This window comes from Gouania willdenowi, chromosome 18, assembly GCF_900634775.1.
Source record: "Gouania willdenowi chromosome 18, fGouWil2.1, whole genome shotgun sequence".
Classification (NCBI taxonomy): domain Eukaryota; kingdom Metazoa; phylum Chordata; class Actinopteri; order Blenniiformes; family Gobiesocidae; genus Gouania; species Gouania willdenowi.
In genome coordinates this window covers 8,820,320-8,848,134 of record NC_041061.1, presented here as the reverse complement: position 1 = coordinate 8,848,134, position 27,815 = coordinate 8,820,320, and the positions used below count along the sequence as shown (strand labels likewise).

The following is a 27,815-nucleotide window of genomic DNA, read 5'->3' as shown; positions in this document are numbered from 1 at the left end:
GTTCCTTTATTTTTCTTCTATTTCCCAACACAGTGCTCTTTGGTCAAATAAAGTGAAGTATGAGGTCGTATCTTTCCACTGAGGAATTAAAGTGTAAAATCCTGAGTTAGTTAACAATGATCAGTAAACACATTCTAAGGCAGGGGTTCTCAACCTTTTCAGCCTGCAACCTCCAAAATAAAGGTGCCAGAGACCGGGGACCCCCACTGTACCTCTGTTCAGTCATGTGCAGACTATGAATTATCTGAATAATATCCACTGTTATCCAGGAAGTTCATTATTATTTGAGCCTTAGTTTATAGTCATCTTAAAGATGTAAATCCTTGTTTTAATCAGAAATAAAAAAAAAAGTCGCAAAAAATGGTGGAAAAGGAGGTGAAATGGGATTAGTTAAAAGTTGAAAATTTTGAGTTTCCAAAAATGGACAGAAAAATAGCAAAAATGGTTCAAAGTGTCAATATTGGCATGACAACTCATGAATGTGGTTAAATTGGCAAAAATAAGCATGAAATATGGTGAAAAGAGGTTAAAACTGACAATAACGGGTTAACATATATGACATTAGGTGGGAAAAGTGGTGGAAAGGGTTTATTAAGTGCCGGAAAAAACCGCTTGAAAGTGGAAAAAAATGCGCAGAAAAAGGCATTGAATGTGATAGAAGTGGAAGAATATGGGATTATTGTAGCAAAAATGCATTAAAAGGAGCAAAATATGGTGAGAAAAAGCGATGAGTTTAGTGTAGTTGCAGAAAAATATTAAAAATGGGCTCAAATTATTAAAAAAATATTCTTAGTGTCTTGAAGGCATCTGGCGACCCCCTCCCAGTGTACCATGACCCCAAATGGGGTCCTGACCCCAAGGTTGAGAACCCCTGTTCTAAGGGAATCAGTGGCAACATGTCCGCCATCTTAGGTTAGATTCCTCTGTGATCGCTGCTACGCTACAATTCTTCCGTGTCGCACAGAAAAAGCGATGAGTCGCTTGTAGGCGGCGACCAGCAGGAGGAAACCCCCGAACACCATCCCACACAGGAGCCCAAACGCCCAACGTGGCCCCAGGATGGTGTAGACGTTGGAGACAAAGACCGGACCCAGAGTCCTTGCTCCGCTACCCGAGGCCGTCAACCAGCCCATGTAGACGCCCTGAGAGGAAACAAGGAGAGGGAGTACCTACTGCTGTAACCATGGTGACCGTTTCATCTCCTCTTACCTGTGGTTTGGGTCCCAGGATTTTAGAATATAACGTGTAGGACATGACATTGCAGCCTGGGTATCCCATGCCGATGATGACTCCAGCTGTGATGTACTGAGCCAAATGAATAGCAGGTATGTACTGGCACCAGGTCTGCTGGTAGGGGCATCCCACTGGTTCCACAGAGGAGTTAGGGGCCAAAGTGACCCCAGACATCTCAGCAGCTAATGAGCCGTTTTTAATGTCTGTAATTAGACGGGGAGAGAAGTAGAAATGGTGAGAGCCACATGACTCACAAATGTAGAAATGTAGCAAAACAATTTAAACCAGGGGTTCTCAACCTTGTGGTCAGGACACTGGGAGGGGGTCGCCAGATACCTTCAAGGAGATAAGAGCATTTTTTTTTTAAAACAATTTGAGCCTACTTTTACAACTACACCAAACTTCCCATATTTGAACCTATTTTAATTTTCATCTTGCCATATTTGTGCTCCTTTTAATGCATTTGTTTTGCTACATTACTCCCATTTCTGCCACGTCTCCATCAAATTTCAAAATATAAATGATTTTCTTCATTTTCTCCACATATAAACCCTTTCCATCACTTTTCCCACCTAATGTCGCACATGTTGACCAATTATTGTCACTTTTAACCTCTTTTCACCATATTTCATGCATATTTTTTGCCAATTTATCCGCAATCATGATTTGTCATGCCCTTTATTTTCCACTTTCAAGCCAATAATGACATTCTGAACCCTTTCCATCACTTTTCCTATCTAAAGTCGCATATGTTGACCCTTTATTGTCCCCTTTAACCTCCTCTCATCATTATTTCATGGTTAATTTTTATTAATTTAACCACAATCCTGATTTGTTATGCCCATTATTTGCTAATTTAAACTAATTGTTCCTATGTTTTAGGCACAGTTACAGACAGAAGAGTGATTTTTTTCTTTTTTGTTGCTTTTTTAATCATTTAATTTTTCATTTAATTATTTTTCCTTTCAGAATTAAAATTGTTCATGACCATTTTTGGTCACTTTTAACCCATTTTATTTCTGATTAAAACCAGGCGCAAATAATAATAAACTTCCTTGATAACAGTGGATATTTTTCAGATAAATTCATAAATGTAGTTATCACAGACTCAGAACAATGAACCATAATTTTGCTGACTTAGATAGATGACCCAGTCTCTACATGACTGTTCTTCAATGTTCATGTCTGTGTTCAACCACCTTCAGGTACAGTGGGGGTCACTGTTCTCTGGGACCTTTATTTTGGGGGGCGCGGTGGGCTGAAAAGGTTGAGAACCACTGGTTTAAAACAATCAATACCTGCCCATTGGATCAGGGGGTAATGATTCCCCCATGGGAGCATGATGAAGTAGCCACAGAATATCAGAACCAAGCCTGCGAGCAACACAGGACGATCCCCAAATCTACAATGACAAACAAATCCTTCACTTCAGAGCCAACACAGAGAACTGACTTGTTATTCCATCACAATGAGATGATTTAATACCTTAACGCTGAGACTTTAACCACCAGGAAAACCGCAATCGACTCAAATCCAATGCAGCAGAGAATGATGCCGTTGTAGAGAACGGCCTCTTTCCTCGTCCAGGCAAACATGTCCATGGACAACGGGGTCGCGATTCTACGCGAAGGAGCAGACATTGATCACACCATTTCAACGATAAAATGTAAATAGTTACTGTTTAAAGAGACGAGTCTGATAATAGAGACTGAAGGACACGTACGTCTCAAAGACGGCAAAGATGAACATGATGAGGAAGAAAAGCACGTTTGAGGTCAGAACCGCCACATGATCGATTGACTCCTGTACTTCTTCAACGTCAGCTGTATCTAAAGAAAATGGAGAAATGTCAGAGGGGCATGGCTGAATTTGAACCGTAAATCCCACCCACCAGGAGTTTTATTAACTAAAATACTTAATTATAAGGCACAGACAGCATGCAAACATACAATTTGTGCAGAAATGATTACTTTTACGATATACTATATGATGCTAATAAGAATTTTTTTTTTAATTAAAGAAAAATTATTTGAGTACCCCAGCTTTAAGGCCTGGCAACAGCAGCTATTAGTGCAGCATTTTTCAACCTTTCAAGGAACCACTGCATTGGTGCAATATTCCCCTCCTTATATTTTACACCAACTCAAAAAAAAACAGAATCCCAGTGTGTGCTAGTCATGATGTATACAATAATAAATGTGTTTAATGTATTACCAATAAACAAAAAGATGTGCACACTTGTTAAAAAAAAACTAAATAACAATACCTGACTAAGCATTATAGATGATCTACGACACTGCAAAGCGACAGGAACCCTTAAATAACCCTCACTGTTGTGCTGTGTCATGCCTAATGCAGAACTATTAGAACACAAACCTTCTGATATGTAGTTAATGGCTCGAGCCTGCTTTCCATGATCATCCACACGGTGTTGTCTGTAAATACAAACATTTTATTACACATCTATCAACTGTAAAAACTGCATTATAGTCTCCAAGGGTCCCAACTTTTTTGGGTTGTGACCCCATTTTGATAGCACACGTTTCTGGCAACCCCAAAGAGATTTTATTTTCTGGAATTAGTTTTTGATCATGTTCATTAAAGTGTGTTACAAAATACAGAGTAGCCAGTATTAGAGCACAAAGTGACAAGATATTTTCATACTGCATTTAATTTGAACTCGATTTGTTTTTGATAAAGAGTACAGAATACAATTGTTTGATATTGTGTGCGATGTGTTCATTTAATTTATTTTATATTTTAAATTAGTAATTTTTTACCAATTACTAGACATTGGTTGAAAAACACTGCTTTAAGTTAACTTTTTTTTTCGGTTTTATTGAAAATGAGTGCTTGTTTTTATTTTTATTCTTAAGAGTTAAATATAAAAATTTTATATTGTTATTGTATATATCTTTATTTACCCTGTTATTCTATGGAATAAATCAACCGCTGTTTGTCATGTTTCATTTATGTATTTATTCCATATGCTTAAACCATTTTTTGTAGAGGATTATATAATCAAGTGCATCTTAATAGATAATTTTGTTGCAAAAATGCTTATTTTTAAAACAAAGCTAAAACGGGTCTTTTTTGTCAACTTTAGTATCAGTAATTTAAATTCTGTAGAGGCAAATTGATGGGTTTTTTTAGATCATACTTTATACAGTGGTATCAATTAATACATTATTATTATTAATAATAATAATAATAATAATAATAATAATAATAATAATAATAATAATAAAGATAATAATAATAAATAAAACTATTGTTGAAAATTTTAAATTAAATGTTAATTTTAAATTATTCAAAAAAAGAAAATAATACCGGTAATAATAAATGAATGAAATAAAAGCTTGGTAAACAACAAACAGAAAAAAACTCATATTTGATCATTATTTTCAAAATAAAATGGCTCTAAAAAGGGAAGCAAACACCCACTTTAACACGGTGAGAACAAGCAGGATGTTAATGATCCCAAACACTGTGGCCAGTAGAGCAGGAGACGTGTACATGTTGAGCTGCAGCTTCAACACTTCCACGGTGACACCACGCTCGCCAATGAACGACAAACAGGCCTGTAGCGCTGACATACAGGAAAACGGACAAACTATGATCAATTACAGTTTTTTTTTTTTTTTTTTTACACCTTGAGGATGAATATTTAATTAGTGAAATGATTGTTGTTACCTGGTCCGAGTATGAAGCCCAGGGCTTGACAGGCGCTCATGTTCGCCATGGCGTTGGTCCTTTCATGTAGCGATGTAGCTCCAGCTACGTAAGACCTCGCCACAGCAACATTACCTGTAATAAATGTTTTTATGTGATTATATCACAGTGTGCAAATAAAACACCGTCTCTGAGAAGAACTCACCTGCCCCAAAGCCCACAAAGACCCTGGACACGAGCACATGTATCTTGTTATGGCTGGTGGGTAAAGAGGCATAGGCGTAGTAAATATTGGCTGAGAGGTTAATAAAAATGGAGCAGACCAGCGGCTCCTTGCTCGGCCGGTAATTAGACCACCATCCAAAAATCGGCGAGGCCACCATCTGCCCCAGACTGTAGGCAGCGACCACCCAGCCCAGGAAGCTGGCGTCTGCACTGTCATCAATCTGGAGGAGACATAATGGCTCACAGGTGAAACTCGGGCTCATTCATCACACAGTGAGGGCAGATATTAAATAATCTGTTCCTCTGAATTATTTGCTTTGAAAAGGGGTGCCAAACTCATTTTCACCCAGGGGCCAAATAAAGAGCAGTTACATGACAAGTGGGCCGCAGACTGTAGGCAGGAAAACGAGCAATTTCAACATTAATGTGCTTTAGTTTGAACTTCTACATATAAATGATATTTAAAGTATGCTAAAACACCAATAATCAGTCCCTACAGGACCTTCTCTTTTAAAGTCTATTCATTTTGTGACCAAGCTTTATTTAATTTGGGAAAATTGTGTTTAAAAATTGTAAAAAAAATTGCTGAATTTGTGAACAAATTGAGATATAAAATGCAGTCAGGTGATAAAAGCACGGGGAAAAAAGGTGAGCCCTGCAAATATTGTGGAGTTTCATAAAATTTGGACGGAATTAACTATTTACAACTGAATTAGTTGGCCACTTACACAATAATTCATGTTTTTTTTCAATCATTTCAAATTCTCTTTAATGCCACACCTGGTTGAAACCAATGTGCTGTCATCAAGCTCTGCAGAAGCATGATTACGAGCCATTCATTTGATTCAGGTGTGTTGGAGCAGGAACACAATCTAAAAGTCTGAGGAATCTGGCCCTCGAGGACTGGAGTTCGACGCCCCTGCTCTAAAGGGCCGGATTTGGCCCCCGGACCTTGAGTTTGACACCTGTGATTTACACTATCGAACATTAATATTGCATGAATTACCTTTTGCAAATACGGCCACAGTGACGTGATGACAATTGTGAAACCTGAGTGAAAACATAAAAACACAGATGGTTAAGTAAGACACTGGCACAGATCCTAGATATAAGGCACAGCAAAGATAAAAAACTCGACTGATTTGTTTTTTTTTTGTTGTTTTAATAGAGGGACGACACAAGTATAAGTAATGTAGGAAACCCTTAACTGGTATTTCGAACTGTCAAAATGTCGAATAACACACCTGGGATTATTAGACCGAATACAGCATACTGTTTGTTCTTTTACTGTTGGATTTTGCTCTCGTGGACGTGGAGAACTCGAAAACCTAACTGACCCAGTTCTTCCACTGCCCCTTGTTGGAGATGATTGAATTGAATTGACTACAGTAGAATTCTGGTTAGTCTCAAATTAGTATTTGTATTATTAGTAAAAGCAGAGTTATGAGATTACATAGAATACATCGCTGGTTCTAAGTTGTTATGCCAAGCGTGCTGGCAGAAGAAGAAAGACCCCGGACAAAGCAGGGGAGTGGTTCTTATAGACTTCTGGTCAGTCCTGCCCAGTCGTACACATTCCTAAGCCTGTTTGTGTGCGTCACATGTGAATGGAGAAATATTATCTATTGTTGTTTATGTAAGGGTGCATGCTGGAACATTTTATAGTCAGCACGGAAAGGTCTATGATACCATGGAATAACCCTTCAGTACACTGATCTATGATGTTTTTTTTAAAAAAAACTACGTATTTTATCGGCTATCAGTGCGAAAAAATGCCCCATACCGATTCTTATAAAAATGCCGAATTTTGTCCGATTTCTGCCACACAGATTATTGTCTATCCTTGATAAACACTATTAATATAATTTGACCTATGATTAGTTTAAATTAAAATAAAATAAATAAATAAAATACTGTTTAATATGGAGATCTAAACATTATTAATGTAGTTTTAGATGTAGTTCTGCATCAATTTAAGCCTTAAATGGGTAGTAATATGAAAAATTCACTTTATAATGGTTTTGCTCCCTTGTTATTCCACATTTTGTAAAAAGTCAGCTCCAAACGGGCGAGTTGGATTTTCCCCGCTACTTGACGTCACGTAGCAGAAACTCCTCCTCCTGACAATCCTGGCTCCTCCTCCCCCATATAAGAATGTGAGCTCCTCCCCCTCAAACTGCCTCACAGCTAAAACAAACACTCTTGTTTAATATAGAATATATATTATACTTTGTCACTAGTGTAAAGCTACATATACGAAATGTCTTCTCGGCATTTAACCCCTCCCTTAGGCGCAGTGGCAGCCATAGAGTAGAACCCAGGGAGCAGTTCCATTTTTAGTGCCCGTTATATCGCCTCGTATCTCTTTTGACTTGATCTGACTTGTTTGTGACGCAGCAATTGTACAAAACAGTCGACGATCACCTTGAATGGACTATTCTTGTAATCAGTTGTGGAGGATGACAAGAAAGCGATGTAGCAGGTCCGGTGAGTGCTTAAAGCAGCTGACTCAGCTGATTGACTCCGCTGCTGCTGCTGCACACACACCCTGAAGCAGTGTTTGTCTGACTCACACTCACAATAGTCGCTTAAATGGCCATGTGTTTTACTGTAATGTGCAGTTATTTTGGCTAAAAACAATAACAACAGTGTGTGGATAGCAAAAGAAAATAGCTAGTGATCAGCTGTCGTGTGGAATCAGCGTCTACAGACACGTCTACTCATGAATATGCATAAGTAGGCTCCAAAACAGCGCGTTTTTATAACTGATGAGAATATCACTTTTCAGAGGGCTAAAACTCGAAAACAGGCGAGTTTGGAAAAAAAAACCTCAATTACTATGTTGTTGGGCTTCTTAGAACAAATGGAGACGGGTGAAAAATAGCATAATACTGGATCTTTAAAGCATGAAAAGAATAGGAAAACTAGAATATTTGCATTTCCTGAAGGAAATGCAAGTGAGGATGCAGTACGCTGCATGAGAGAATAGAGAAGATCTATCCATCAATTTTTTGACCTGTTTGCTCTTTTTCATGGTCACGGGGGTCTGCTGGCTGTCTGCTGGGAGACCCCCGTCTGCTGGGAGCTGGTGTCCGCTGGTGCCTATTTCCAGCTCTCATTGGGTGCTAGGCAGGGGTGCACCCTGGCATACACGACATACACACGCACAGGCATCCACTCACTCACTCGTACTGGGCAATCTAGAAACTCCAAAATGCTGAATGGAGACAGGCTGAAGGCATGTTGAATAATGTTAAAAAAAAAATAATTGGAAAAACAATGAATTATTTTAAAACATGCTTGAACATTTGCATGGATATATGCAGAAGTAATGTTGAAAAATGTTAAAAGAAAAGCAAGAAGTTGACAGAGAAGAAAAACATTTTAAGGGATTTAAAGGATGTTTCAAAAGATCAAGACAAACTGAGGTTTGAAAAGAGAACCTGCAAACTCCTCACAAGAGGAGGATTGGTGATGAAGAGGAGGAGTGATGATGAAGAGCAGAATATTAATATTAGCAATGCGGTTGAAAAAGTTGAAAAGAGTTGGTTTTAGTTGAAAAAAATTGAAGAAAGTTGAAAAAAGTTGAAAGAAGTTGGAATGGGTTGAAAAATTTGAACATTAGCATTGCGCTAGCATTAGCATTGCTCCAACATTAGCATTGTGCTAACATTAGCATTGCGCTAGCATTAGCATTGTGCTAGCATTAGCATTGTGCTAGCATTAGCATTGTGTGAGCATTAGCATTGCGCTAACATTGGCATTGTGCTAGCATTAGCATTGCACTAGCATTAGAATTGCGCTAGCATTGCGCAAACATTAGCATTGCGCTAACATTAGCATTGCGTTAGCATTAGCATTGCGCTAGCATTAGCATTGTGCTAGCATTAACATTAGCATTGTGCTAGCATTAGCATTGTGCTAGCATTAGCATTGTGTTAGCATTAGCATTGCGCTAACATTGGCATTGTGCTAGCATTAGCATTGCACTAGCATTAGAATTGCGCTAGCATTGCGCAAACATTAGCATTACGCTAACATTAGCATTGCGTTAGCATTAGCATTGCGCTAGCATTAGCATTGTGCTAGCATTAACATTAGCATTGCGCTAGCATTAACATTGCGCTAACATTGACATTGTGCTAGCAATAGCATTGCTCTAACATTAGCAGTGCGCTAAAATTAGCATTGTGCTAGCATTAGCATTGCGCTAGCATTAGCATTGCGCTAGCATTAGCATTGTGCTAGCATTAGCAATAGCATTGCGTTAGTATTGCGCTAGCATTAGCATTGCGCTAGTATTAGCATTGCGCTAGTATTAGCATTATGCTAGCATTAGCATTGTGCTAGCATTAACATTACGCTAGCATTAGCATTGCGCCGGCATTAACATTGTGCTAGCATTAGCATTGTGCTAGCATTAGCATTGCGCTAACATTGGCATTGTGCTAGTATTAACATTGCGCTAAAATTAGAATTGCGCTAGCATTGCGCTAACATTGGCATTGTGCTAGCATTAGCATTGCGCTAGCATTAGCATTGCGCTAATGATAGCATTGCGCTAGCATTAGCATTGCGCTAACATTAGCATTGTGCTAGCATTAGCATTGCGTTAGCATTAGCATTGTGCTAGCATTAGCATTGCGCTAACATTGGCATTGTGCTAGCATTAGCATTGCGCTAGCATTAGAATTACATTAGCATTGCGCTAACATTAGCATTGCGCTAACGATAGCATTGCGCTAGCATTAGCATTGCTCTAACATTTGCATTGCGCTAGCATTAGCATTGCGTTAGCATTAGCATTGCGCTAGCATTAGCATTGCGCTAGCATTAGCATTGCGTTAGTATTGCGCTAGCATTAGCATTGCGCTAGCATTAGCATTGCGCTAGCATTAGTATTGCGCTAGCATTAGCATTGCGCTACTATTAGCATTGCGCTAGCATTGGCATTGCGTTAGCATTAGCATTGCGCTAGCATTAGCATTGCGCTGGCATTAGCATTGTGCTAGCATTAGTATTGTGCTAGCTTTAACATTGTCCTAGCATTAACATTAACCTAGCATTAGCATTAGCCTAGTATTAGCAATAGCCTAGCATTAGCAATGGCTTAGCATTAGCAATAGCCTAGCATTAGCAATAGCCTTGTATTACCATTACCCTAGCATTAGCATTACACTACCATTAACATTAGCCCAGTAAACATTAAAACCAGTAAACCTTGAAAAACCAGTACCACCAGTTAGAAGTCCAGTTCATACAGTAGTATGAGTACAAACCCCAGTATGAAGGGAAAAAGCAGTGTAACCAGTTAGAAGTCCAGTTTAGACAGCAGTATGTGTCAAAATCCCAGTTTGATGGGGAAAACCAGTTAAACCAGTTAGAAGTCCAGTTCACACAGTAGTGTGTTTAAAAATCCCTGTATGACCTGAAAGTGAACAAACAGCTGAACATGTCAAAGTTTGAAATGTTGAAATCCGTTGGAAAATGGCTGAGCTGTGAAAGAACTAAGTTCTGAGTCTGAATGAGAACATGCAAACCCCACACTAAAGGTGAATTTGTGATGAAGAGGATGGGTGATGATGAAGAGGTGAATTTTTGACACAATTCAAAGTTTGAATGGTGGAAATCGGTTGAAAAATGGCCAAAACAGTTAAAGTTTAAAGTTGTAGGTGAGAAATGAGAACCTGCAAACTCCACACTGAAGGTGAATTTGTGATGAAGAGGAGGAGTGATGACGAAGAGCAGAATATTTGAAACATGGGAAAGTTTGAATGGTGGAAATCGCTTAAAGAATGACCGAGCAGTTACAGATATTAGTTTGAGATGTGAAATGAGAACCTGCAAACTCCTCACAAGAGGAGGATTGGTGATGAAGAGGAGGAGTGATGATGAAGAGCAGAATATTAATATTAGCAATGCGGTTGAAAAAGTTGAAAGAAGTTGGATTTGTTTGAAAAAAAATTGAAGAAAGTTGAAAGAAGTTGAAATGGGTTGAAAAATTTGAAAAAAGTTGAAATTGGTTATAAAATTTCAAATTGGTTATAAAATTTCAAAATGGTTATAAAATTTCAAATTGGTTAAAAAAAGTTGAAAGAAGTTGAAAAAAGTTGAAAGAAGTTGAAACTGGTTGAAAAAGTTAAAATGAGTTGAAACAGGTTGAAAAAGTTGTGATGGGTTGTAGTAGCTGAACATGTCAAAGGTTTAGCAAAATGGCCGCCGAAGGAGTGCCAAGTATACCATAGTTTCCAATGTTAGTGGATTAGAGCCAAAAATTTGACCGGAAATAATAAAAAAAGTTGAAAAGTTTTAAAAAAATCAGAACATAGCATAATGTCCAGAAAATAGTTGAACAGTTTGAGACAAAAATCGTTGAAATTGGTTGAAAAATGAAGGAGTAGTTAGAGTAAGACGGAAGAAGAATAATAATAATAACTATAATAAAGTATAGGGAAAACAATAGTGAGGATGCCTACTGCATCCTCACTAATAATGCTGCAATGGGTTAATTACAAAAATGATAGGTTTGACATGAACACACAAACATTCTGTTTAGAGGTGTGTATTGCCTGGCATCTGGCGATACGATTCGTATCCCAATACATTGGTCACACTACAATACAATACGATATATTCCGAAATTAAAATATAAGGCGATTTTTTTATATATATGACTTACGAAACAACTAATCTGTAAATGTGTACACCTTCATGAGAACATTATGTATGAAATATATTTTATTGGCATATTTTACACTCAAAACATTGGCTTTAACATGCCATGTGCCAACAACTTAAAATAAAAAAATAACATACAATCTGCCTGTGCAACATGGCTTTAGTGCATCTTAACTGAGGTATATGCCTAGAACAACAAATAAATACAGGAAGTTTGTACTTTCTTTTTAGATTTTAGTGAAAAAACACAAGCTGGTCAACATGCCCAGGTTTCAGAGCACTTCTTTGTGCAGTTACAATGTCTCCTGCAGTGGAAAAGACTGTCCTGTTTAAATAAGGGTAATATAAAAAAATGTAAACATTCATTTATTTATTTTTTAAATAAAAAAAAAAAAAATCGATATGGATGCATTTAGAATCAATCAGAGAATCGCACGACGTAATATCTCGATATATCGCCGAATCGATTTTATTTTTCAACACCCACTAATTCTGTTTGACTTACATAATTAGGAAAAGCAATTTAGTTTTAATCTAACCAACAATAGTAATAATCTTTCTCAAACAGACACAATAAATGATCAATTAAACAATCTGTTGGACCCAAAGGTAAGAAGTCCATTCAATCAGGAGCTGTGGTGTTAGAGTGTTCCTCACCTACACTGCTGAGGAACATAGTGAAGTACATGACTCGGATGGACCTCCACCGGCTTCCGTAGTCCTCACCCTGGTGGTCCTCCTCACTGTAGTCATTTAAGGTCACAGATACAAATTAAAGCACCAACATGTAGATACAACGATTTGACTGAACGACATAATGCTGCCCTAACAGTTACAGAAGTATTTATAATGCAACAATGAATTGTCTTTGGTGTTTAAACCACTTTGATACATTTTTTTTTTTTTTTTTTAAACCAGTACTTACCTGCTTGCGTCATTTCTGAGCAACGGAGTGGTGTCGTCAGGTTCAAACTGAGACATTATAAATAAAACAGTAAATTCAACGATGTATGCTAAACTGTATGCTAAATCTCCATGTAGCCGAGTGCTAGCTTAGCAGTGCTAAGTTACTCTGTACACTACAGCGAGCGAGCATTAGCACCTCAGTCTAACAGTGTCACATTGTCATACACGTATAAACTGAATAAATAACTATACAGCGTTAAGCAGACAAAGAGCACATTAACTACGATTCCAGAGCCATAAACTTCCTAAACTGCTGGTATAATAAAACTTCCGTTGACGGTTTCAAAATAAGAGCGCACATTAAATATTGTATTACGTTTCTTTGTTTCCCATTAATGATAACCTGTACAAACTATTCAAAGCAATTCAAGTAAACACAATAATTGAACTAAAAATAGATATGGATGGTCTGCTTCATATGTCTTTTTAATTTAACAACTTTGAACATTTACTTTGAAGGCCATGCTCTACATTCAAGTAGAGCTGTCACATGACGACAGACGTTTTGATTAATCAGCACGTTATAAACAGGAACTAGTATTTTCTCAATACAAATGGTAAATGTTTATTATTTTTAATTATTACATGATTTGGTTTTGTTATAAATTATATTTTTAACCTACAGTATTACATTAGTCCTTTGTTGTTCTTTATAAAGTTTAAATAATAGCCTTTGATTCATTCGATTTTTTTTCCTGATATCAAAACTTTAAAATAAAAAAAGAGAGAAAATAAATCATTGTTAATTATTAATGCTTTTTGTGCAGGCCCTAATCTTTTACACTGTAATCAAGGTATAATCATTTATCAAAAATGTCAAAATTTGAACCAAAACCACAATAAAACATGAGAATAATGAAAATGTCACAACTTGTCAGCCTTCGGACACGAAATCTATTGTAGCTTTTAAAATTAACAGATAATTTCGACACAGATTATTACCTAAAGTACTGGGCTCTGTTATATCAGGGCATGAGGTTAGAACATGGGTTCTCAACCTTTGGTGGGTCGCCAGATGCCTTCAAGAAACTAAGAATATTTGAGCCCATTTTTGATTATTTTTACCCTTTTTCTGCAATGACACTAAACCCATTTTCATCTCTTTTTCTATTTTTGCACCTTTTGAATGCATTTTTGCTCCATTATTTCCCATTTCTGGCACTTCTCCATCAAATTGCAATGCCTTTTCTGCACTTTTTTTCCACTTTCAAGAAATTTTCGCCACTTATAAACCCTTTCCTTCACTTCTCTCACCTAATGTTGAATATGTTGACCCATTATTGTCACTTTTAACCTATTTTATTTCTGATTAAAACAAGTATTTACATCTTTAAAATGTCTCCACATGACGGTTCTTCAATGTTCATGTCTGTGTTCAACCACCTTCAGGTACAGTGGGGGTCCCCGGTCTCTGGCACCTTATATTGGTGGTCGTAGGCTGAAAAGGTTGAGAACCACTGGGTTAGACGGTCAAAAAAAAAGCAGGCGGTAGTAAACAAACACCAATAATCTTGATTTAATCGATCATATTTATAAAAGCGTTATACGTCACATAGGAAAAATGGTTGGGCTGTGTCTGTGGGTTAGTGGAGGCTACAATGTTGACTCGTTGTGGCTATTTTTCCAAATTGATCTCTAACAATTCAATGTTTTTGAATAAACAGTCATAATCAAATCTGTATTTTTTCCTCCTCCTCATCTCAGATTTTCCAGCAAAAATTCCACATCCCATTTTTTCAGAAAACACATCAAAATGTCATTGGCTTTAATAACGGATAATATTTACAGTATGTACAACAGAACACGAGACGGACTGTAATTACTACTGTATACTTTTTTTTTGATACATTCGCACATATATACACTGTAAAAAAAAAAAAAAAAAAAAAAAAAAAAAAAATAGAAAATTAAAAACAAAACAATTCAAGTAGGCGTGCCTTGATACATACTAGTCTGACAACGATCATAGTATAAAGGTATGCAAATAAAAACACTTCACAGGTGCATCATGGTCCATGACCTAACAATACTTACATTCCTGGTAATAACTACCAAAGAAGTGAGGGGGGGGGGGGGGTCACAACTTCAGTCAGTATCAAACACAACAAAACCACAAATTTTCATACACACACACACACACAGACACACACACACAAACACATCCTACCCGAGGTTGTTTTTTTGTTTTTGTTTGTTTAAATATCAGAAACAGAAACGTTCATTTTTCCTTCCAAAGCTTTACACATTCATGTTTGGTCATCAGCCTTCATAAGCAATGCTAGACTTTTCAGTTTCACAGTAAAGTTAGAATAAAATCCCAGGTTTTTCCACACACACAGAGAGAGAGAAACAGGGAAAAGTTCAAACTTTAAACGTTAACTCACACATTCTCCCTTTATAATGATTATCATATTCAACCGGGGGTTGTTAGAAGTGGACCAATCACGTGCTTAGATTAGGAAACAGTAGATGTGAGCCGAGTAAATCCAACATTTTCATCGTTTTGTTGAAAATTCTGAAAGTTTGTCACAACAGACATATTATATAAGCTGCCACTTTAGAATCAGCAGTAATGAGAAGTTCATTGTTTACAGTTACGTTCTTTTTTTGATTTTTTTTTTCTTTTTTCTAAATTACATTGTATTTTGGATATGTAGTTTACCTTTTATTATTTATCGGTAAGTTTACAGTGTTACGAATTAAAGTTAATTATTTTAATTTAGTAATGTTTTGCTTCTTTGTCTTTAATCAATTTTTGGATGTTAAAACAATTTGTGTTTAAGTACAGTATATTTTCTATGGAAGAGGATTAGGGCCACTAAAAAAACACCAAGGTCCAATACTTTTATTATTATTATCATCATTAATGTTCTGAGAAAAATAAGTCAAAATTCTAAAATTATAGTCAGAATTGTGACTTTTTCTCAGAACATTAATAATAAAATAAAATATTGGATCTTGGTTTTGTTTCTTTTTTCTTAAAAAAAATACTAATGTTCTGAGAAAAAAAATTCAGAGGAAAAAAGTCACAATTGTGACTTTAATCTCATAATTCAGATTTTTTTTCTCTCAGAACATTAATAATAATAACCATCGTCCAATATTTTTTTAAATAATTATTATTGTTCTGAGAAAAAAATGTAAGAATTCTGAGAATAAATTCAGAAAAAAGTCAGAATTCTGACTTTTTTCTCAGAATACGAACAATAAAAAAAAAGAATATCGGACATCATTTGTTTTATTTAAATTATTATTAATGTTCTGAAAAAAAAAAAAACTGAATTATGAGATTAAAGTCAGAATTCTGACATTAATAATAATAATTTAAGGTCCAATTTTTTTTTCCAGTGGTTATAATCCTCATCCTTAATATTCTAATTCCATATATGAACTTTTTAAAACCCTTAATATCAGCATCGCCAATAAAAATCTACTTCTCAGCACTAAAATTAATCAGTAGAATTTTAATCCATTGGTGATAAATGTGAGATAATGTAGCAGCTGGAAATGCAAAACTCTAATAAAATTATTAATATTTGCCAAATATAAAATCTAGACTTTCATATACTACATGTCAGCAATTGCAGTTATATCTGTCTTTTCTTTGCGATGCATCCAATTGTACAATGTGTGTTCATATCAAAGTGAATCCCAAAATGGTTTTAAATAGTGCTTCTTAAATGTTAAACTATTGAAATTACTTTTCTGTGACTTTTTTAAATTGTAGACAACTGTATCCTGTGGTTTTTCGCAGTGAGGGGGATCGTTGGAGTCCTTTAAAAATCCAAAACGTCTTGAACTGAAGTAAAGTGAAACATGCCTTTAGTGACCTTCATGTATTCTAGCTTCATCACGTCTCTTTCCTGTCCACTAACAAAGTAAAAAATATAGAAAATGGGATTTCTTTGTTTACTTTTTTTTCCCTTTTAAAGCGTTGAGTTTAATTTTATATTCACACGGAAAAGTCCACGTTGTCCAACTGCTTGATAATAGTCGATAAAGCACCTCACATCAGGTCACCAGAATGATGATGTCACTCAGTTTGCTGGTTATTTGTACACACCTGTATCCGACCTGTATTATTTTTGTTGTTGTTGTAATTCCTTATCCTAGCGTGGCGGCGCTCTCCCTCCTCTCCTGCTTCTTCAGCAGCTGGATGCGGTTGTGGACGTAGAACTTGATGGCCCTCCAGTCTCGCTGGTTGCTCACCAGCAGGGGGCAGAGTTCCAGGCAGCGCTCACAGTCCGCCTTGGCGGGAACACGGAGCTCCATTAGGTTCCTGCTCAGGTGGGTCTCCACGGCGACGCGCTCCGCCTCCGACCAGGGCCGCTTCAGCACGCCGCGTTTGCCTTTTAAACACATTTAGGAGACGTTACACAGAGCCAGGGTTTGGATCAATTATAATTGTAATCGTGTAATTGATCATTAATTATAATTAAGGCGTAATTAGTGAGGATTCAGGAGGCATCCACCTTCTGTAATCTCTTTTTTATTCCATCAGAATTTTGGCACGTTTAAACTCCTTCAGCATTTGACCAATTTTCACAATTAAGAATTTCAGCATTTTAAGATTTAATAGCTTCAACTTTGAACTTCAGCTGTTCTACACCATTAACCATTCAACTTTAAAAAAAAAAAAAATAATATATATAAATATATTTATCAGAATGCCTTTATTATCATTATACAATTGTACAACAAAATTATTTGGCACACAGATAAAAAAAAAAAAAAACAACAGAAGAAGAATATAAAAAAGAAACTCTAAGGTAAGATGGGCTATGTATGGTAGAAGTTATTTACAGGTAGCAGCATAGTAAATTATGATTAGATATTGCACAAATATAAAGTAAGTATTTGCACGGTATCAAGTAAACTATAGCAGAAATATAGATATAGGCTAATGCTAGGCACATGCAAATGTAAGGCTAATGAAGCTGATGCTATTGCTAGCTAATTGTGATGTTAATGTTAGTTCATGCTAATGTTAGCTCATGCTAATTTCATGTTAGGCTAATGTTAGTGCTAGCTAATGCAAGGTTATGGCTAATGCTAGGTTAATGCTAATGTTAGATAATGCTAATTTAATGCTTGGTTACTGCTAATATCAGTTAATGCTAATGCTGATTTAATGCTAAGCTAATGCTAATTCTAATTAATGCTAATGCTGATTTAATGCTAATGCAGTGTTAAATGATGCGGACCAGCACCTGCATCCTCACACGCATTTTCTTCAGGAAATGCAAATATTCTAGTTGATTTTGTAATTGGCATAAAACTGGGGAATCATGTTACAATTATATGGCTTACACCAGAGATGTGCAACTTTTATCACAGCGGGGGCCACAAAAATGTGTTTGTTTGATCAACGGGCCACATTATCAACATTCATGTCAGCATTTAAGAGAAAGACCAATCTGAGCATTAATACAGGAAACAACAAAATGTTTTTAATAGTCATTGTGTGTGTTTTTCTGTCATTCTGTGTTTGTTTGTTGTTGTTTTGCTCGTTGCGAGTGTATTTCTGTAGTCCTATAAATGATGAGCAAACACGATACATCAAAATACATACTACATGAGGTCATTAGTGAAGCACTTTGGTCCCATGTGGGCTGTTTTTGAGTGCTATATAAATACAAGTTATTACAATTGTAATTGAACTTTAGTAATTGAGAAAAAATTATTGTAATTGACTTTGAGGGGAAAAATAATAATTGTGATTTAATTGTAATTGGGAAAAAAAATGACGGTCACCATAATCATGATGAAATTGTAATTGAGAACGTAATTGTAACTCCAGCTGGAGTTGTGAGCGTTACCTGACTTGGGTGGAGTGCCTCTCCTGATGTGGACATTAGCAGTCTGGGAAGTGTTGGGCAGAGACGGAGCGTTGGCTTTCTTCTTCCTCGGGGGTCGACCACGTCCTTTCTTTTTCACCGGCACCTCCTTCTTTTCTTTGACTTCCTCTTTCTCTTCCTCGTGTTCAGATTCCTCAGAGAAGGAATCTGCCGAGTTTCCAGACATCACTGCAAAGGCAATGATGCAAAAGACAAAAAATTAAACTAATGAAGAATACATTGAACACAAATGTCGGCACTTCTTTCAAACAAGCTCAAGTTCATCAGGAATTCTTCAACGGACGTCATATAAAAAAGATCAAAAAGTAGCCGGTGCTTTTAATTTGAAGGAGTTCTTTGATGTCTAGTCTCACCCCAGCATTTATTTAACGATTCATAATGTATAGTTTTCTTTTTCTTTGAAGTTTTTTTATTTCTTTGTTTTAAATTTCTGGATTAAAGAATTTTGAAATCTTGTTTTTTTTTTTTTTTACACAAAAATTCGGTAACACTTTCCTTGAAGTTTTATACACAAGGCTGACATTATGTCGTCATTATTATGCCATGACCTGTCATTAGCATGAATAATATGTCACAAAGGCTGTCATCAAGTGTTATAGATCCCCCCACACAACCAAAAAAAAAGCCAACATAGCTCCAAGGTGTCATAATTTAGCAAACAACACTTCATGACACCTTATTAATGCTAATGACAGATATTGACAGTGTAATGTCAGCCTTGTATCTAAAACTTCCAAGTAAAGTGTAGTAAGTAAAAATTCTGTTTCCCAGCTACTCAGGAGAAAGTCAGTGATATTATATTATGATACATATTTTATACAAAGTGTCTATAGTTCCGAACCCGAACCTCAGACAAATCTTAGACTTGAGGACATTTCTTTCCGCTGACGTGGGTTCGAATCCCACTTCTGACATATTTTTTTATGAAAACAAAAATCATTTTAGGGTATTTCCTGGGTTAGGGCTAAAATAAAACTGACAAAACTATAGCTAGAAGGACACGGGTCCGGCAGTGACGGAACTACCAGCATTCAGCTTACTGCGCATGCGCACGCATACACACAGGAAGTGCCGGAACTATTGTCAGGTTTGTCTGAGGTCCGGGTCCAGACCAATTGCATCAGCCTATTTTATATCCAACTGCACCACAAGTTGTCCTTGGTATGGGTCACAGCTTGTTCCCAAGAGCTAAACATGGTTCAATAAAATGTTAAAGTTTAATTTATTCAGACAACTGTCCCTCAGGAAATGTACTTTGATCTCCTGACATGTTTCTTTTGACTGATTACTGCCAGTCTTTGTCAGAGGCGTCTGTTGATCGCTTTGATGTTTCCCTTTGAAGTTTCCTTGACTTTTCGTTGCAAGATTCCAAATCAAAGTAGATTTCCTGAGGAATGGTTGTCTGAATAAATGAAACCATAAAGTATTATTATTCAAAAAGAAGACAAAAAAGAATCTTGCTGGAATTACTCGGTGGAAGTCAAGGAAACTTTAAAAAAAAAAAAACATCAAAGCGATCAGCGGACGCCTCTGAAGAAGACTGGTAGCTGTCACTCAAACCATGTCAGGAGATCAAATCAAAGTGGATTTCCTGAGGAACAGTTGTGTGAATAAATTAAACCATATTATTAAAAAATAAAGACAAAAAGAATCTTGCTGGAATTAAAGATGGTTAAAGATGCTAAACCCGAATTTAAGTTAGATCCATAAATATCCGTGTTTCTTCATTAAAACCTCACATATTTATTTCTAATGTCCTTGTTAAAAGAAGAGAAAACCATCCATCCCTACCATCCAACTCGAGGCAGATGTGCTGTAGACTCATCCCCCTGAACAGCACACCCTCTTTCTCTCCGTAGAGAACAACGCGTCCCACTCGACCCATCAGTCCTGGGTCTCGCATGATACTGGAGCAGTTCTGGGTGACGTGGTACTCGTTCTCCAGGAAGTTCTCCAAGCGTTTGATGGCTCCGCCCTGGCCTTCCCCCCCCTCCTCTAGCAGGAGAAGTTGGGTGAGAATGGCCACCTGCCGCCTGGCCCGCGTCGCTGTGACCGTACCAGGGTTTTTAGCTCCGCTGGCTCGTGCAAGGTTTCTCAAAAGGTCCGTCCCTCGGAGGGGCGTGGCCGGCGAGTGGTAGGGCCGAGAGAAAACGTACGGACTGTCCGGGTCCACGCCCACATTAGGGCTGGTTTGAAGAAGCAGGTCTAGGCACGACTCGCAGTGGGGGGGCAGAATCAGAGGCTGGACACGACCACGCTTCCCCAACACTCCGGCCCGCGGGAGATTGCAGAGGACCTTGTGCTCGAAGGGCGACAGGAGAGCTTCCATACCAGTGGTGGGGCCATTGGTGGGGCTCCCTTGGGGCTCGGTGCGGTTGCCGTAGTCCTGGATAGTGAGCTTGGCCACCTCGCACTCCCTGTGGCGATTGTAGAGAATCAGCAGAGAGAGGCTGGTGTGGCAGAGGAGCCGCCAAGCCTCGGCCGACTGAGGAGTGCGGCTCAAAGACAGGAAGGAGGAGTGTTGCTGGCGCCGCAGGTAGAGAACCAAACAGGATAGGGACGAGAGCAGCGGAGACATTTGATGTTTGACTGTGCTGCAAGTGGACAAAGCAAGGAAATGGTTAGAATCTCAACAAATCAACCAACGAACAGACAAAAGTGGGCGATTTGGGTTAAGTTTCAAACATAAAAGTCCCATAAACATTTGGGTCATTTCACAAATGGTTCACGCACTTTGTTCTCAAAAAATTCAGAATGTTTTACCGATTGTTCCGTGATTATTCAACAGGCATCAGGGTTATGGTCGAATTGTAATTGTGTAAATGATAATTAAATACAATTATGACAAAAGTTTGATTGTGATTGGAAAAAAACAGTTTCTGTTGTAATCGTAATTGAAATGTAATTGCTTGAAGATAATTGACTTAGCATGAAAATTCTATAAAAACTGTCAATGACAATTTAACAAAATGCAAAACTGTGGAACCATTTTACAGTTCTATGGCTTATACATACATAGTTAATTATTAAAATGTGTTCAGATCAAATTTTCCCACTACCTGTCAGTTCTCTTCAGGATCATTTTACCATTTAAAAAATATATAAATCGAGGCGTATACTGACAGAAAAAAGGCTCAGACACCCACAACAAAAATATTAATACCAATATTTTCATGGATAAGGAAGTCTAAGAAAAGATGAGAAAAAGTGGATGATAAATAATATTTTTAATGTATTTTACAGCTGATTTAAGAAATGCTAACAAAAAGCTAACACAAGACGAGTTAGGTGACTTATTTCAGGCTCAGCATTTGTGGTTAATTGTAACTGAACTTCAGTAATAGAGAACGTATTTGTACTTACCTTTCTGGGGGAAAAGACGCAGATTGCAAACAATGTTTTGATATTTCATGTATTTTTGACAACTGCCATTTTACATTTGTTTTTCATGCAGGTGATGAGTTTAATTTTGTTTTGTTTTCTATCATGAAATATGACGTTATTTGTTCGGTTAGTTCAATAAATTTGAAAATGTGTTATTTTTCAGGATTATTTGGGGGGCAAGGGGTGCAGGTGGGGCTTGATAGTTCACCTTCGTTCAATGTGGGGAACACCCAAGCAGGTTTGAGAACCTTTCTAGATCCAATCCAATCTTACCTTGCAATGTCTCCGTTCTGCTCCTCCACCACTGGGGCTTCTTCTCCAGCGCTCAGCTCCAAATCTTCATTCGGATCCACATCAGGCTCTGGTGTAGGAGGCGGGGCCAGTTCCTCCTGGTTTCTCAGGCTCTCCACCTCCACCTCCACCTTCGGTGGCTCTTCCTGCTTTTCCCTCTTCATCCTCCGACCGCGCTTTGGCGGTGTTGGCGGAGGCGGCGACGGACTCTTCACCCTTTGCGTCGCGGGCTGTGCTTGGACCTTTGTCCCCTTTTTGGAGGTGGTGGGCGGAGTTGAAGATGACGGAGGTGAAAGCGAGAGAGAAAAGGAGACGCTGCCTGTGCTAGAACGGGTAGCGGGAGGCTCCCTTTCTCTAGGAAAGAGGGAGGGGGGTGTGGCGTTGGATGCACAAGGTTGGGGGACGGCAAAGGAATGTGTGTGCGGGGTCGAGGGGGTGGCGGAGGATGAAGAGGGATGTGTGTGCACCGCGTTGCCGTTGGAGGCGTTTTGTGAGTTGAGGTGTGCTAGCTCCATGGCCGCCCTGACCTCAGGCTGGTTGGCGTGATGCTTCTCCAGGTGACGGGCCAGAGAGCGATAGTTACGGCCGCAGTAGGGGCAGTGCTGCCTCCGGCTCACCGTGGCCCCGCTGGAGCTGCCGATGTTTATGTTAATGTTATTGTTTATGTTGGTGGTCGGTGGCACCAGGGACGTCTGTGACTGGGATCGAGTCGGAGGAGCGGCAGGCGCCGGGCGGGAGAAGGAGGAGCAGGGACGCCCGGGGCCTCTGGAGGAGGTGGGACCGCTCTTCTTCTTAGAATTCACAGCGGAGGGCAACTTGCGCTTCTTCCTGCGCCGAAGCATCCGGCCCCTCATCTCCTCGATCTCCTCCTCTTCGTCATCATCGTCGTCGTCGTCATCTTCCTCCTCTTCGTCCTCCTCTCGGTCCGAGTCACTGGGTTCAGAGTGGGTGAGCGGGGAGGAGGAGGGGGATAGGGACCAGGAGGGAGTGAGGTAATCGGAAACAGAGAGAGATAGCGGATGGGGGCCACCCTCTTCCTCCTGGATTTCAAAATAAAATGTTGTGTAAGCTCAAAAGGAATTATTTTGCTATTAATATATGTTCTGATAATTCCAGAAAATTCATTTTGTCTTCTTTTTTTTTAAATTATATGTTATGGTTTCATTTCTTCAGACAACTTTTTTCAGGAAATTTACTTTGATCTCCTGACATGTTTCAACTACATACTGTCAGTCTTCCTCAGAGGCATCTACTGATTGCTTTAATAATTCCGTATGAGTTATTTTGTGATTGTGTGGCCTACTTCAGAGTTCTCTCAGGCTGGCCACACCCCCTGTTGGCCTGTGGGACTCTCTTCTCCAGAGACCATCAGGCGACAGGGAATGAACCAGAGTTGGGGTCAATTACATTTTTTAATTGTAATTAATTACCAATTACACAATTACCCTGGAAAGAACTCATTAGGAAACATGGAAGCGATCAGTAGATGCCTCTGAGCAACAGTTGGCAGTCTAAACATGTCAGGAGATCAAAGTAAATTTCCTGAAAAAAGTTGTCTGAATAAATGAAAGCCGTTAGCATAATCTGCTAACTAGTGATGCACGATATCGGCTGATATTGCCTTTAAAATTAAATATCAGACATCGGCCATTCCACCGATATAATTAAAGGATAAAATACCAGGCTTTGCTTCATTGATAAACCCATAGACATCATTTATGTATCATAGTATTGGTTCACAAAGATAAACAAGGAGACTGAGTATTTCTCCTCATGTTTTCACGTGATGAATAACCTTAAAACGAGCGCTCACCATTGCGTTCTCGCCCCAGTCCGTCAGGCTGTAGTCCACCGTGATCTCTTCTCCTTTGGCGATGTCTCGGATCGCTATGACGACCAGCCGCACCTGGGTGCCGCAGTGAACTTCTCTGATTCTGCAGTTGGGCGGTGGATGGAAGAGCACGGGTCCTCTAACGCCGCCCGCCCCGTCCTCGCCCAACTCCGGCACACTGAAGAGAGAAAAAAGGGATAGAAAAGTTATGTAATAGGAAAAAAGTGAGAGTGAAAAAGTAGTGAGTTGTTCCTACCAGAGTTGTGTGGGATCAGGGAGGTAGTACGGACTGCCAGGTGGAGGGAGGCGGTCCTCTGCTCCCTCTGGGTACTGGCCATCACCTGAGACAAAAACAAACAGTTCAAATTCACCACTTTAAATGCTTTAGTTGAGCATGGCAGATGTGTTCAGTTCAGACACTAGACTGTGTAACAACACCACCAACAGATGGTAACTTGGCAGGTTGTATGAGGTTACGTGTACCGGGGCTGTAGCTGTGCTCCGACATGCTCTCCTCCTCCTCATCTTCTGTTACGTACGCTCGGTCGCACACCTTCACAGGCGTGCCCTTCCTCTTTCTCCCACACACGCGGCTGTGAAAACAAAACCAGGGCTTTGTTTCACATAATGACACATGCGGAACGAGGCAACGCTGAACACTTTCTAAATAGGATCAAACAAGAGGGCAGACAGAGAAAGCTAGGGAGGTTTCTCCCACTTGTTCCCACATGGATAATTATTCAACACATGCCAAGCCAATGTGCTCACACTCTACAAGCTCTGCCTTTAAAACCCAACAATATCCACATTAGCACATTTTAGGAGCCAGAGTAATACAGTAAATAAAGACTTTGTGTGTGTTCTGTGTCCTGTGTACTGCGAAGGCGGATAAGAATATCCGGGATATCTCACCGTTAGCGTGCTTCACCTAAACAAATATCCTCTGTCACAGAGCAGCTGTACTATGATGCTGCAACTTATGTCACAATTGAGAAATAATTCCTACAAAATATGAAGAATTAAAATCCACAATTCAGACCACACCAAGTCAGGTGTTCAGCCTAAGTTACCATGGTGATTTACCCTGCTAAGAAGTTAACCAGCTTTGTAGTACAGCACACATGGAATAAATCTTGGAAGTTAGCGCGATAAGAGGAAATCTAGCTTCGTAGTAAAGACCCTTGGAGTCATTGTGTATTTGTGTTTTGTTGTTGTTGTTGTTTTCTATATTATTTCTCATTTTGTGTGTTTGTTGTTGGGTTTTTAGAGTAATTCTGTATTTGTGTTGCTGTTTTTGCTGTCAAATGTCAAATGAGAAAACCCCACTATTAATATTTTTTGTTTGTGAGCTTCAAGCAATATGTAAAAAAAAAAAACAAACCCAAAACTAGACTTCATACAATCATGTGATCATGTGGGAAAGCAAACAAAAGACTGATAACTACAACAATGCGCCACTTATTTAAGAGCTCCTTAAATCAGTGGCTGATAATTCACTTTACAGCTAAAAAATGTGGTTTTTATTCTTTCCTGTATTTCTAAAAAAAAATGTATTTGTTCGTTTAATCCCAAAGTATACGTCCAAATTGCAGTAGCTTTATTTTGAAATGCTGTCTGATGGAAACGAGTTCAGCGTTGTACGTGTTCAGTACATTTCAATGTACACAAACTACAATAAAACTCCAAAATAAGACTAATCAATCAATAATGTAGACGCCAGTATCTCTTGTGTTATTATTATTATTCTCTGTTTGAATTTAATTTGTTAGTCGTTGTTGTTTTGTTTTATATTTTCAGTGACATTTAAATATCAACTGCTACTTCCTGTTTAGGAGTCAATCATTCTGTGTGGTAAATCCATATAAAATAAATATTTAAAGAGGCTTTAATGGGGTTTTTTGGCCATACACACATTACTTTTAGACTTCCACAACAATAGACTTACTTGAATATACTTTTATACACGTTTATTCAACAGAATAAGAATAACATCTAGCTTACATATGTTTTAAATGTGTTATTTGCTAGTGAGCTACATCTTCTCTCAGACAGGAAGTTGTACCCATCACTACACCCAAGTTGAATTGTCGGTTAAATTTACGACTTCCTTGTGGATATGATAACGGTTGTTGATATTGTAAAGTGTGTGGGGGGGAAACATTAAGTATAAATAGCTCACAACCGCTCTAGTTATTCCTGCTCCTGCTAGCGTTGATGCTAAACCGCGGCTACTAGCCTGTTAGCATCCAGCAGCTAACACTCGTCCTGATCCAAACAGCCAAAGCTAACAGCTGCTGGTTGAACATAATGTTAGTGGGTTCCGGTAAGGACACGGATATCATCTGCGGGTCTGAATTATTAATACCGACAACAGTGCATTAAACGGGGCTCTCATGCACGCGTACAGAGGCTGTAACCAAACAGACGTGCACATACACACACAGCGGTGAAAGCTACTGCTAATCACACGGAAAACCCGCCGCTCTCCGTTCACTCACCCCCGGGACGGTGGAGGCTTGCCCCCATCCCCGTCGCTGTCGAGGGTCGGTGGCTCCCGGTAGTCAAAAGGCGAGCGAACATTCTCCGCCATTAGGGCTTCTTCCCTACCGCTGGCGCTCCGGTGTGTGCGCAACGCGCATGTGCGCAGCATCCTTTGGGGTCCTTCTCGGTAAAATGGGGAGCAGACCACCACCGACCTTCATTGATCGCCCATCCATCAGCAAACCTGCTCACAGTCCACTAACAGGGATCCATGTGTGCCGTTTTATGTCTCCATAGCACATCAACAATGTCCTCTATAGTAACAATAAAGGCTCCGTCTTCATGTCTTTGTTGTTGCAAGTCACCTTAATTATGAGGTCAGGCACTGATGTTGGACAAGATGGCCCGACCTTAACTATATATCTTCTTCTTCTTTACTATGTATTTATTTATAACTTCACTAATTCATCCAAAATTCTGAAAAAAAAAAAAAAAAAAAAAAGTTCTATCTATAAGGGGGAACAAAGGGGAGAGATTTTTGGGATCTATAAATTCCCTTACCAAAAAGTAATTTATTCAAGTGTAATACAAATTTACTTGTATTTAGTGCTGGAGTTTAAAAGTCTACAATAGTTTGTGTGTATATATATATATATATATATATATATATATATATAGCATACTTCATAAAATTAACTTCAAATATACTACTTTTTGCTAAGGGGTCAGCAAAATGATGGTCTACTGATAACCACATTTATTTATTCTTGACCCACTGTTATCCAGGAAGTTCATTATTTGGGCCATACTATATAGTCATCTTAAAGATGAAAATCATTGTTTTAATCAGAAATAAAATTGTGTAAAAATGACCAAAAATGATGGTGAAATGGGATTTTAAAAATCACAGAAATTGGTTAAAAGTTGAAAATTTCAGTGGCCAAAAAAAAAAAAAAGGGTTTAAATTGTCAATATTGGCTCAAAAGTGGCAGAAATGGGTTAATGTCAATTAAAAAGTAGAAACAATTAGTTTAAACTGGCAAATATTGGGCAGGACAAATCACATGAAATATGAAAGAGGTTTAAAGTGACAATAATGGGTCAACATATGTGACAGGTGGGAAAAGTGGTGGAAAGGGTTTCAGTTGAAAGTGGAAAAATTGTGCAGAAAAGTCATTGAAATCAGATGGAGAAGT

General features: G+C 38.4%; 2 protein-coding genes across 2 annotated transcripts; both read right to left on the bottom strand.

Moving 5' to 3' along the window:
- Positions 1 to 435: 435 nt before the first annotated feature.
- LOC114480463 (major facilitator superfamily domain-containing protein 8-like) lies at positions 436 to 12,824 on the bottom strand. Its single transcript, XM_028474616.1, has 12 exons — positions 12,734 to 12,824; positions 12,466 to 12,551; positions 6,137 to 6,180; positions 5,111 to 5,351; positions 4,927 to 5,040; positions 4,678 to 4,822; positions 3,610 to 3,668; positions 2,957 to 3,062; positions 2,719 to 2,853; positions 2,532 to 2,635; positions 1,210 to 1,436; positions 436 to 1,142 (listed from the first exon to the last, which is right to left on the bottom strand). Exons 1-12 carry the CDS (start codon positions 12,787 to 12,789, stop codon positions 936 to 938), a joined length of 1,524 nt encoding a protein of 507 aa, XP_028330417.1. The 5' UTR covers positions 12,790 to 12,824; the 3' UTR covers positions 436 to 935.
- A 4,043-nt stretch (positions 12,825 to 16,867) lies between these two features.
- On the bottom strand, positions 16,868 to 26,963 carry LOC114480886 (uncharacterized). The gene is made up of 8 exons (XM_028475325.1): positions 26,637 to 26,963; positions 24,622 to 24,731; positions 24,395 to 24,479; positions 24,121 to 24,316; positions 22,290 to 23,347; positions 20,424 to 21,226; positions 18,594 to 18,800; positions 16,868 to 17,123 (listed from the first exon to the last, which is right to left on the bottom strand). The coding sequence occupies exons 1-8, from the start codon at positions 26,786 to 26,788 to the stop codon at positions 16,879 to 16,881; spliced, it is 2,856 nt and encodes a 951-aa protein (XP_028331126.1). The 5' UTR covers positions 26,789 to 26,963; the 3' UTR covers positions 16,868 to 16,878.
- Between the last annotated feature and the right edge of the window lie 852 nt (positions 26,964 to 27,815).